This window comes from Monomorium pharaonis, chromosome 10, assembly GCF_013373865.1.
Source record: "Monomorium pharaonis isolate MP-MQ-018 chromosome 10, ASM1337386v2, whole genome shotgun sequence".
Lineage (NCBI taxonomy): Eukaryota > Metazoa > Arthropoda > Insecta > Hymenoptera > Formicidae > Monomorium > Monomorium pharaonis.
Genome location: NC_050476.1, coordinates 10,695,830 through 10,709,082, shown reverse-complemented (window position 1 = coordinate 10,709,082; position 13,253 = coordinate 10,695,830). Strand labels below are relative to the sequence as shown.

Sequence of the window (13,253 nt, the reverse complement as noted above, 5' to 3'; positions counted from 1 at the left end):
AATTAAATAGAAAGAAAATAACAGATAATTTCTCTCTCCCCCTTTGTGTGTGTGTGTGTGTGTGTGTGTGTGTGTGTGTGTGTGTTTATGTGTATTAAAGTTAATGTGTAATAAAAGTAGAAGGAAACAAAAATATATAATTTAAAGAATTTAAATTCAATTAAAATTAAAAAATTAAAATCTTTTAAGTAATTTTATGAAGATGAAAAAATATTTTTGTAAACTATGTTCGCAAACTATTAATTCAGTGTTTCCTAAAAATTTTATTACATATTAATATTTTATTAATAACATAAGAATGACGGTATGAGCTACAGTAATTTTAGTGTTAAATAATATTTTATAAATTTTACAATCTCCAGCTCATATGGCCTGCGCATCGCGTGTATTCGTTGATTTTTAAATATAGTCCTTAAATAAAGCCGGACACGTAATATCATAAATTAAATTGACAAGAAATTTAATTATATTAATGCTAGTCATTTTAAAAACATTGTAAAAAATTTATATTGTAAAAATTTTAATATTTAAAAAATTGCTTAAAAAATCACTAAATTAGTTAGAATATAACATAATTAAAATATTTTTTATAATATCCTACATAAATTTATAATATAAAAAGCATTTTTTAATATTCTAATTTCAGTAAGACTTAAAAATGGCTTCAAGATCAGAGGATCTTTATCCAGAAATTATGGAATCCGGAGAAAGAGAGAGGAACATAGGGTAAGTTGTTCGTATTAGTTTCTCAATTTGTAATGTAACGTTTTACCAGCACCTTTGTGTAATTTTAGGAAAAGTAACGAATTCAAGAGATTATTACTAAAGTTTCTAGCAATTTACTGGCGATCCTTCGTTGTGGTGTTATGGCCGATAATCCTACTTCCATTATTAATTACTGAAAGTGAAAAAGTATGTCTTCTTTTTTTAATTATATTTATATTTGAAAATTAAATTAATAAACATTTAAAAATATTTAAGAAACAAAGAAATAATCGCATTAATTAAGTACAATAATTACCAATAACCATTTATGTGTATAAGACTTTTTTATTAATTGCAACCATGTTAAATTGATTTTTTTACACCTTACTATTTTGCTTTAATATGACTGAAATATACTATATAAAAAATCCTTTTCTTTAATTTGTAAATTAATAATATAAATTATAAATATTATTAAGATTTATTGTAAAGTAGTGTAAGGTAAAGATGCCTATTGTGAAGGTAAAGATGCTTAAAGATGAGACACTTTTTTTTAAAAGTTTACATTTTCTTAAATAGTAACTTTTAACTTAAAATTTTTAAGTAATTTTATAGCTAGTACATTCAAAATTTATCGTTAAAATGTATCAGTAGCTCAAATGTGTATTTTATTTGCTATCATAATTTTTCTCAGATTTAAAATATTTATCCGTTTTGAAAAAGATACCCAAATATAAGAGTCAGTTCTTCTAATATGTGTATGAGATCTTATATTAGGAAATCAAAAAGCGTCCGCAAAAACAGACTTAAAATCGCCCGTTTCGTGGACATTGAAGTTTAAGTCGATTTTGGCGGTAAATAATTGTACATCATGGAACATCAATCCTCTGAAAATTTCAGATTGAGCGTACCTTTTATTACTGAGATATAAGGGATTAAATTGGTCATCATACACCAATGAAGAGTATGCCATTTTATCTGTTCAACACAAAAAACCTCGAGGTGATTTCTCATATAAAAAAATGTTTCAGATAAGATTTATTTATCTGTTAGAAGACTAATTTATCGTGACCTCAAATCGACGTTTAAGTCAAAATTGTGAATATCATTTAGAGGTCAACTTACGATTTTCAGGAAAATTTTTTTTAACTGATATCGGATACCTATCTCTGAACGAGTACATGTATATACAAGAGTATTTTATTAACGTCTATAACGTCTATTAACGTATATAACGTTATTTTATGTCAACACGGTTTTATCTTGCCTTATATTTTAAAATCCGATAACCTTATAACAATATTTTAAATATAGGTACCACCAATTTCTGAATTACTGCGGTATTTACTATAATTTTTCTAATAATTTTAGTAGTGGTAGCTTTTTCACCAAAATATTTTACAAATTAGATAATTGTTATTAAGATACGAAAAATTGTTAACAAAAGTAGTATTATGTTATTTTTTTATTAAACGTATCGTTGTCAAGTTTGTGAATAATATCAACTTTAACCTTTATATCTCAGCAATACAAGGTATGCTCAATTCGAATTTTTAGGGGATGAAAATGTTTGATGATATACAATCATTTGCTATCAAAATCGTATCAAAACTCGATGTCCACGAAATGGCTCTTTAACCCTTTAACGCTCAAACGCACAAGATTTTTTTGTAAACTTTGATGGCGTAAACTTTGTATAAAACGGACAAGCTTTTTATCAAATAATACTTTTCTAGGAGGTTTCGAGTGTGCTCTTTCAAATGCCGCCGCGCAAAATTAAAAAAAATGTCAACAACATCGAGTTTCTGAGTCTTATTTCAAAAAAGGCACGATTTTTTTCGAGTGAAATTTTTTTAAAAGTGGATTTTTTTATCATAACAGGTTTAGATTAGGATCAGAACTGCATGAAGCGTGCACTTTTTAGTTGTACTTAAAGACTCTGCAGCGCAAAAATTTTTTCTAACATGGCGGATCGAATATGGTCGCTTAAATGTCAGAAATTTTGGAAATTCCCATTTTTTACGATTTTTTCTATTCAAACAATCGTAATTCGATTTACTAATGCTCATGAATCACTTAAAAACGTTTGATCATATTAGTTTGTATCATAAAAAGTGAAATCCAATATGACGGTTCCAAAATGGCAGCTAGAATTGGCGGAAACATCGAAAAAAGTAATATAAATCGTAGTTTTTTCTATATTTCCATGTACTAATGTAACTGGAGAGTACAAAAGCAACTATATACACTGTATGCGAGTGTGTGTGTATGTATGTGTGTGTGTGTACATACATCTAATTCAACAAATAATTATAAGTGAAAATTAATGACATTATTAACTTCTAAATCGTCCTTTGCCAATAACTTCCATGTCAGAGTTATCGATTTTCACCGTGTGGAGGTGGACAATTATTGAGAATCTTTTTCTTGTTTTTTTTAAATATTTTATTAATTTGTTTATAATTTTTCATATTTTTATTTTTCAGTTACAAAAATTTTTTTTTCTTTGTAATTGAATTTAATGATTCTCAAAACATGTTTTACAAAAATATAAATGTCAATGTTTACAAAATTTATTTGTTCTTACTTTATATTTTTTTAATGAACAGTATTTTTGAGAGCTAACTAATTTGGTTTCGTGTTTTTTTATGACTATAATCACGTGGTATATAATAAATAAAGTACCACACTAAAACATTAGCTGTCCATATTTTACAACCAATATTTAGTAACCACACGCAATGTTTAGCTACGACAAGCTGGCGATGGGTGACCTTCTTTTGGACACGTAACGATTGGACACCGCTCGATTGGACACGCACGATTGGACGCGCACGATTGGACATGGCTCGATTGGACACCGCACGATTGGACACCGCACGATTGGACACCGCATTGTTGGACACCGCATTATTGGACATCGCACGATTGGACACCGCATTATTGGACACCGCACGATTGGACACCGCATTATTGGACACCGCAGTCTTCTAGTGAATAACATTTATATATCATATGACAGATTATCTAACCTTAGAAACATCTGGCAGAAAAAAGCTTCGATTTGCCAGAAAAAAAAATTGAATTTTAAATGTCTATATACGTATTTTTAGGAGCATCTCGTTTTGTGTGGAAAGTTTCAAACCCATATGGTGCAGAAAATGCTCGCACGCACACACACACACACACACACACACACACACACACGGGGGGGGGTGCAAGGGGGGCCTTCGGCCCCCTCTCCCGCACCCACCCCGTCCAAGTCGCTAACCCATGTAAACTATATTAGAAATCTGCATACACACACATGAATGTGTGTGTGTGTCCAATTGTACGGTGTCTAATAATGCGGTGTCCAATAATGCGGTGTCCAATCGTGCGGTGTCCAATAATGCGGTGTCCAATCGTGCGGTGTCCAATCGTGCGTGTTCAATCGTGCGTGTCCAATCGAGCGGTGTCCAATCGTTACGTGTCCAAAAAAAGGTCACCCATCGCCGGCTTGTCGTAGCTAAACATTGCGTGTGGTTACTAAATATTGGTTGTAAAATATGGACAGCTAACGTTTTAGTGTGGTACTTTATTTATTATATACCACGTGATTATAGTCATAAAAAAACACGAAACCAAATTAGTTAGCTCTCAAAAATACTGTTCATCAAAAAAATATAAAGTAAGAACAAATAAATTTTGTAAACATTGACATTTATATTTTTGTAAAACATGTTTTGAGAATCATTAAATTCAATTACAAAGAAAAAAAAATTTTTGTAACTAAAAAATAAAAATATGAAAAATTATAAACAAATTAATAAAATATTTAAAAAAAACAAAAACAAAATTTTCAATAATTGTCCACCTCCACACGGTGAAAATCGATAACTCTGACATGGAAGTTATTGGCAAAGGACGATTTAGAAGTTAATAATGTCATTCATTTTCACTTATAATTATTTGTTGAATTGGATGTATGTACACACACACACACACTCGCATACAGTGTATATAGTCGCTTTTGTACTCTCCAGTTACATTAGTACATGAAAATATAAAAAAAAAACTACAATTTATACTACTTTTTTCGGTGTTTCCGCCAATTCTAGCTGCCATTCTGGAACCGCCATATTGGATTTCACTTTTTATGATACAAACTAATATGATCAAACGTTTTTAAGTGATTCATGAGCATTAGTAAATCAAATTACGATTGTTTGAATAAAAAAAATCGTAAAAAATGGGAATTTCCAAAATTTCTGACATTTAAGCGGCCATATTCGATCCGCCATGTCAAAAAAAATTTTTGCGCTGCATAGTCTTCAAGTACAACTAAAAAGTGCACGCTTTGTGCAATTCCGATCCTAATTCAAATCCGTTATAATACCAAAAATCTACTTTTAAAAAAATTTTACTAAAAAAAAATCGTGCCTTTTTTGAAAAAAAAGTTCAGAAACTCGATGTTGTTGACATTTTTTTCAATTTTTTGTGGCGGCATTCAAAAAAGCACACTCGAAACCTCCTAGAAAAATACTATTTGATAAAAAATTTGTCCGTTTTATACAAAGTCTACGCCGTCAAAGTTTACGAAAAAATCTTGTGCATTTGAGCGTTAAAGGGTTAAAAAGGACACGCTATTAATTATAAACCTTTTTATTTATTATAATTACGTAAATATAACAAGTCACAGTTTTTATCAATATAATAAACACAAAATAAATAACAGTAAATAAACTTTAGATTCTGAAGCAAAAAATAACTTATTAAGTTTAAAACTAAAAATTACCTACATTTCAATAAAAGATGCTTAAAAACTATCCAGATTTTCTCCATATTGTACTTCATATTAAAAACTTTTTAATACTTCATATTAGAAGCTACACAAATTAACAAATGTTAATATTATATTCAAAATAATTATATTATATAACAAGATATAAAGTTTATTTGATGTTAACACCTTGTTAAAAATAAATATCAAGTCTGTGTACAACACATAGTCGTACATGTACACTACAACAACTACCAGCTACATGAAATTTTATAGTTATCAGTTATTAACAAAACAATAACATTTATAAAAAAAGTAATCGTGTTTTATAAAATTATTTGTAAAATAATTGGGTATCTCATATTAATCACATGCCTGATATTTAAACATCTTTATCCTTTTTTCGCTAAAATTTAAATTAAATTATACGTATATTTATTAACAATAATATAAAAGAAAACTTTTGATTATTTTTCGATATATGCTATGAAATTTATACAAATATAGACTTATTTATTTCAATTCATTTAGTTTTCAAAAGGATCATACAAGTGGTCTAAAATATGACTAAAAGATGTCTAAATTTTTATGATATAATATTTTAATTAAAAAATATAGTCGACGAAAAGATGACTAATAATTGACGGAGATTTCACTGTTAGCATCTTATAAGTTTGTTCATATAACTAAATAATGACCAATTGTAGATATTTGAATATCTTTTAGTTGCTTTTAAAACTTGTTTCCAATATTTTTTGTCTTTAATATTTTCTCTTACACATTTTTTTGTCCTCTTAATTATATAACCATCATGTCATTATTATGTCAAAATAATATCTTATATCGAGATTAATTTTGGGACCCTTCCTCAAAATTTTCGTCATTAAATGTATAACAAAATACATATATCATAATATTGCGTCTTTTATGTCTAACCTTACATTTTTTATTTACAAGAAATAGAATTCTGCCACGTCACCATTTGACAACAATGTCTTTACTGAAGATATTAAATATTTTTTTGTTTTGTCAAAATTTTGTGAAAGACAACTTAAAAGAAATATCTTTTCATCAATTTTTTTTGTTTTATTAAAAAGATAACTTCAAAAAGATAATTTAGTCATTTTTTTAGTATTGTTTCAATTACAATATCGAAAAAATTCACATAATTTCTTATTCCAAACACCATAATTTAACACAGTTATAGCGGAAAAATAAGAGTTTTAATATGCAGATTTTGATTAAAATCGGAAGAATTAAAGAATCATTTTTCTTCTTGTTAATACAGCCTCTCGCAATGAGATGCTTCTACATAGTTGGGTTAATGGCAATGTTTTGGGTGACTGAAGTCCTGCCATTGCCGATTACGGGTATGATCCCGGTAGTTTTGTATCCATTGATGGGTATCATGTCCACTAACGAGACCTGTCTGTGTTACATGAACGATACCACAATGATGTTTCTGGGCAGTTTAGTAATCGCCGTGGTTATAGAAAACTCCGGCCTGCATATGCGAATGGCGCTATTCATTATCAAGACTATTGGTTGCAGTCATCGAAGGTGTTTTATATATCTATCATTGTATTATATTAAAAAATATATTTTTTCACATATATTTATAGAAACTTTTCACAAAAAATTTTATAACAAAGCTGAGATTTAGACTGAATCCACGCTACAAACTCTTCGAAACATTTTCTTGACCAATCAAAATGCTTCGAAACGTTTGTAGGGTATCAAGAGACACGGCAGTGTCTCGCGCTAAGTAAACGTGCAACGTGACCCTGTATTATACACGCATACGCGATTTATGAGCACCCCAGGTTATTAGATTTTAATATCGGCTAAACCGATCGAGTTATATATATATATATATATATATATATATATATATAAACGTGATAAAAATTGACGTTCAACGTCTCAAAATGTTCATATCTAAAAATACTTTCAAAAGCTATATGGTACTTTTCGAAACGCGTTATGGCAGTTTCAATATAGCATCCAAAACCGCCAAAAATTATATTTAATACGAAATGCATCACTACTGATAAACCTGTATCAATCAAGATCACCTTGTAACCATAGTATTGAGTGTGGACAAAGTCACTCGTGAGAAAGCAGGGTTTATTCTTTGGGTCCTAACCCAAGAGAGGACGAAATCTAAATAACCATTGATTGTGTCGAGAGACACAACATATTGTTTCTTGATAATTAGAACTCTAAAAACTGTTTAAAAAATACTGCTTAATAACCCTACTGAACAAAATCACGTCACGAAATCACATAACAAAATTACGTAATAAATCACGTAATTAATGACGACCAAACACGTTGTTGTAAGCCGATTACAACTATATCTATTAAAATTGCGACACGCATCTTTCGAAAGACGTTGCAAGAAGCACTTCTTTCGAAAGACGCACAAGAATCCGCCGCGCTCACGGAAGCCCCAATTAACTTCCGTGAGATTACAACAGCGCACTCGGAAGCAGTTCGTATCGCCCTAGAAATAGGCCCTACGCTGCAAAATCAAACCGCAAGGCTACCGCGTTCCGATGTCGAAACGCTTAGCCTCGCGGAAGCTATCGACGCCCGGTCACTGGCCCCCGAAATTGTGCCACATATCATAATATATAAACGCGACCACGCCGTGACCGAGCGGAGAGAAAACATAACAACGTCCGAGCCGCGTCGCGTACTATACACCTTATCGCGAGTGATACCTAACACCATCACAGCTGATTGTAAGCGCAAGAAACAGAAATAAAGACAACGAACAAGCACGTAAGAAACGTCTTCCTTTTCTTATACACCAAGCCGAACCATCACCCTTTGGGTCCCAACCCTTTAGGCAGAACGATCCCAACTACCGACGGGAAAGAATTCCCAAAACGAGCAAACGCTCACAACAACGTAACAAATTTTTAAATTGTTATCTGATTTTTAAAAATCATGTAATTTGAAAAATTACATAATTTTAAAGAAAATTATGTGATTTTAAAGAAGTACGTTATTTGAAAAATCATGTCATGTCGAAAAGTCACGTAATGTTTTGGGAATTATAATTGGTCTATAAAAAATAGTAAAAAATTTACACTTATTATTTTTTTAAGGACAAAATCATAATTCCCAAAACATTATGTAACTTTTCGAAATAACATAATTTTTCAAATAACGTACTTCTTCAAAATTACATAATTTTCTTTAAAATTATGTAATTTTTCAAATCACATGATTTTTTAAAATTAGGTAACAATTTGAAATATTTTGTTACGTGTTTGGTCGCCATTAATTATGTGATTTGTTACGTAATTTCGTTATGTGATTTCGTAACGTGATTTTTTTCAGTAGAGAACAACCAATTACAGACAGCATAAAAAATTACATGCATTCTTGGAATCCAATGCTAACAATTCATAAAATTTTAATTTATGGCAAATAAATGGTTAAAACACTTTTTTATTATTAGAATATCTTGAGAAAAAAACTACTAAATCGAGAAATAATTTTTACCATAAAGGGAAATACGTACAAAATAAAAAGATTCGCCTACATACGCTTATAAATGCCTTTTAATATATTATTATCTCTATTATCAGATTTTGTTATTCAAATTGTCCTTCTAATTACAAAGTCGTTTACAAAAAAATATATAATCTCTGCCTGATGGACAAACTTGACTAACCATAGACACAAATTAAACTTATATTAAACTCGTTTTAGATGCGTTTTGGATATTAGAACACGTCCACTAGTCTCATTTTTAGACCCGTTTTAGTCAAATATCTGTCGGAAGAAGCTCACTTGGACACAGTATAATAGGACACGTTGCAAATGGACACAAAATAATGTACACGGTTCAAATGGACACGATTTATTTGAACACAGGAATTTTGTACACCGTAAAATTGTACATCGTAAAGTTGTACACCACAAAGTTGTACACTGTAAAGTTGTACACTGTACATTTCTATACCCTTCTATTTAGGGCACACCTATTGGCGGGATGGGTGCGGGAGAGGGAGCAAAGCCTCATTGCATTCCCTTTCCCATGCGTGCGTGCGTGCGTGTGTGTGTGTCTGTGTGTGTGTGTTTGTGGCCACAGTTACGGTGTAGAAATGTACGATGTACAACTTTACGGTACACAACTTTGCGGTGTACAATTTTGCGGTGTAAAACTTTGCAGTGTATAACGTTGCGGTATATACAACTTTACAGTGTAGAAATGTACGGTGTATATTATTTGTGTCCATTTGCAACGTGTTCATCTGCACTGTGTCCAATTGTACTGTGTCTAACAAGGGAACGGACAGAACTGTCCCTCACCGATTTTAATGAGCTTTGGATATGTTGTAGAACATAAAAAAATATTACACCCATATTTTTTTTTATCTGCGTATCTCGACGTTTAGGGGTTGAAACCACCTCTCGAAAATGACGCATTTTTTCGTTTTTTGCGAATATCTTTGAAAATACAAGGTTTATGAAAAAATGTTCTATACAAAAGTTTTATGGCATTTTATATTCTTTACAATAGTATATTTATATTTTTTAAAATTTTAAAATTTTTTAATTTATTCCACCCCCACCCCTTTTTTTCAACATTTAAAAAATTTTGTAAGGACAAAAATTAAAGAGCATTAAAAGCTGAATCCACCCATATATAATAACATATGGGTTCCATCATTCTCAATTATTAGCAAAACGAGATAGTAATCTCGCGCTATAGATGCCGCGCTAGAAGTAGTGTTGCGTTATTTCTTTAGTCGCGTCACACTCAATAACTGCCTCTTCTGCGTATATTTTTATATTAAAACATAAAAATGGATTAATCTTAATTATATAATACGCAACGTATTACACGATATAAAGCATAAGTGCATATATATAACAAAAGTAGCATATATACGTATGTGCCTACGTACATTTTCATTGTTACAAATGCGAATATAAATTAATATGAAGCAAAATATTTTTTAACATTTAAAACTGCAAATACAATATAATGAAATATATAATATCAAGAGAAAAATATAAAACATAAACTGCAATAACTATTTGCATAATTATATTATTTACACTATATGCACGTAGCACGCTCTGATAATAAAGATAATATAAGTATATAAGTATATAATTTAATTTAATTTGAAGTTTGAAAATACATTTATACGGATGTATATATACATTTTGCATACGACACGGACAAATAACTTTAATATCAGTGTTGATAAAGGCACCGGTTGTTTTCGCGCAAGCGCATCACGTGAGGCTTCAGTAAAATATCCATTAGTAATAGGAAGGAGATATTTGATCCCCATACAATTTTTTGCAAATTTATAAAAACGTGAACACATTTCACATATTAAACACGCATGTATATTTTCTCGTATTAAATAGAATAATTTATAAATATTGTATTTTATTTGATAAATACTGGTAAGATTTTTTGCAAAATTGTATGGGGACCAAACATTTCCTTCCTATTACTAATAGATACTTTATTGAAGCCTCACGCCTGCGCAAGAATAACCAATCCGTCTATCACTGTTGCTAAATTTATACGCCGGTGTCGTGTGCAAGATGTATGATCAAATATCTCCTTCCTATTACTAATGGATATTTTACTGAAGCCTCACGTGATACGCTTGCGCGAAAACAACCGGTCCCTTTATCAACACTGATATTAAAGTTATTTGTCCGTGTCGTATGCAAAATGTATATATACATCCGTATAAATGTATTTTCAAACTTCAAATTAAATTAAATTATATATTTATATACTTATATTATCTTTATTATCAGAGCGTGCTACGTGCATATAGTGTAAATAATATAATTATGCAAATAGTTATTGCAGTTTATGTTTTATATTTTTCTCTTAATATTATATATTTCGTTATATTGTATTTGCAGTTTTAAATGTTAAAAAATATTTTGCTTTATATTAATTTATATTCGCATTTGTAACAATGAAAATGTACGTAGGCACATACGTATATATGCTACTTTTGTTATATATATGCATTTATGCTTTATATCGTGTAATACGTTGCGTATTATATAATTAAGATTAATTTTTATGTTTTAATATAAAAATATACGCAGAAGAGGCAGTTATTGAGTGTGACGCGACTAAAGAAATAACGCAACACTACTTCTAGCGCGGCATCTATAGCGCGAGATTACTATCTCGTTTTGCTAATAATTGAGAATGATGGAACCCATATGTTATTATATATGGGTAGATTCAGCTTTTAATGCTCTTTAATTTTTGTCCTTACAAAATTTTTTAAATGTTGAAAAAAAGGGGTAAGGGTGGAATAAATTAAAAAATTTTAAAATTTAAAAAAACATAAATATACTATTGTAAAGAATATAAAATGCCATAAAACTTTCGTATAGAACATTTTTTCATAAACCTTGTATTTTCAAAGATATTCGCAAAAAATGAAAAAATGCGTCATTTTCGAGGGGTGGTTTCAACCCCTAAACGTCGAGATACGCAGATAAAAAAAAATATGGGTCGAATATTTTTTTATGTTCTACAACATATCCAAAGCTCATTAAAATCGGTGAGGGACAGTTCTGTCCGTTCCCTTGTAAGTGAAGGCCACTCATATCTGTCTACAGATTGCTTAAATATTGTCTACACTGTTGAAAAACGCTGTTTAATTAATCTAAGACTTGTCTAATTTATTCCAGGATAGTGAATCTAGTAAACAAAAATGTAAACGTTTCACTTTTCTTGTAACGAATCATTCACTCGATTGAAATAAGTAAATCATAAAAGTATTATGTCCTCTTGCTATATGTGGTCCTCTTCCACATCGTCCTCTCGTACCAAAGAAAGCTGATTATAGCTTGCCTTAATCATACTGCCGGTGATCTTTATGTAGCGCTTCGGCTGCACCTTACTCGTGAGAGAATTAAGTGCTTACTGGCCTATCGGCGGCGCCGCGAACTGACTATACTAAACATTTTATATTAATTCTGGACTGTATCTGGACGTTTAGTACGAAATCTGTCTAGTTATTTCTATTCAAAATATTGTCTGAAATATACATCTAGCATTTGTCCGTATTGTCCAATTTTTACCAAGTTGGCCCGTCAAAGTTGAACAAATCTTAGATATAATTTAGACAAATTGCTGCCTATTGTTAAATATTTTGACTAGTTTTCAAAAATTTTTAATAAAGAGTAGACAGTGATTTTCTAGATAAATATTAGACTAAATCTGGATGGAGTTTATCCAAATACATTAAATAATCTAGACTAGATTTGACCATAATCTCGACGCAGTGTTTTTGCGACAACTTCTAACAAAATTTATACGGATTATTAAACTTTTGTACTAATTCTAGATTATATGATCTAGATGTTTACATGTTACAAAATTGGTCTAATTATTCCTATTCGGTCGAAAATTTGTCTGGTATGCGTCTAGTACTTGTCTATACTGTCCAATTGTTGTCAAGTTGGCCCGTCAAAGCTACTATCTGCAGTCATTCAGTTATTAATGCAGTTTATAAACCAAAAGAATGTTTTTAATAGCACTGAAGATAAGAATAATCACAAAATAGATTAACAAAATAAATTTAAATAAAAGAGGAACAAAGAAAATCTGGGCTGTAGTTCCGAATCGTCCAATCTCCGATTTAGTTTAAATTTTGAAAATCGGTTTTTTTTTTAAAGAAAACCCAGAACAATATGGAAACAATACATAGCGTTGATTTAAATCTTTGCTTATAAATTATAAATTTCCTACTTCAAATTACTTAAT

The 13,253-nt window shown here is 30.3% G+C and overlaps 2 protein-coding genes across 11 annotated transcripts in view; one reads left to right on the top strand and one right to left on the bottom strand.

Annotated features, from left to right (window-relative positions):
- The window catches only part of LOC105831067 (GPI transamidase component PIG-S), a 293,030-nt gene that overhangs the window by 246,743 nt on the left and 33,034 nt on the right, over nucleotides 1-13,253 (bottom strand). The window lies entirely within an intron of this gene.
- The window catches only part of LOC105835494 (protein I'm not dead yet), a 104,511-nt gene that overhangs the window by 66,876 nt on the left and 24,382 nt on the right, over nucleotides 1-13,253 (top strand). For 5 of the 9 annotated variants that reach the window (XM_036293071.1, XM_036293070.1, XM_028188975.2 and 2 more), the window contains exons 2-4: nucleotides 647-726; nucleotides 795-912; nucleotides 6,756-7,027. In XM_036293071.1, the coding sequence (XP_036148964.1) occupies nucleotides 659-726; nucleotides 795-912; nucleotides 6,756-7,027 (458 nt within the window). In that variant the 5' untranslated portion in view covers nucleotides 647-658. Of the gene's footprint in view, nucleotides 1-646; nucleotides 727-794; nucleotides 913-6,755; nucleotides 7,028-13,253 lie in introns of those variants that run through there. The other 4 variants (XM_012678834.3, XM_036293072.1, XM_012678833.3 and 1 more) reach the window with 3 other exon arrangements.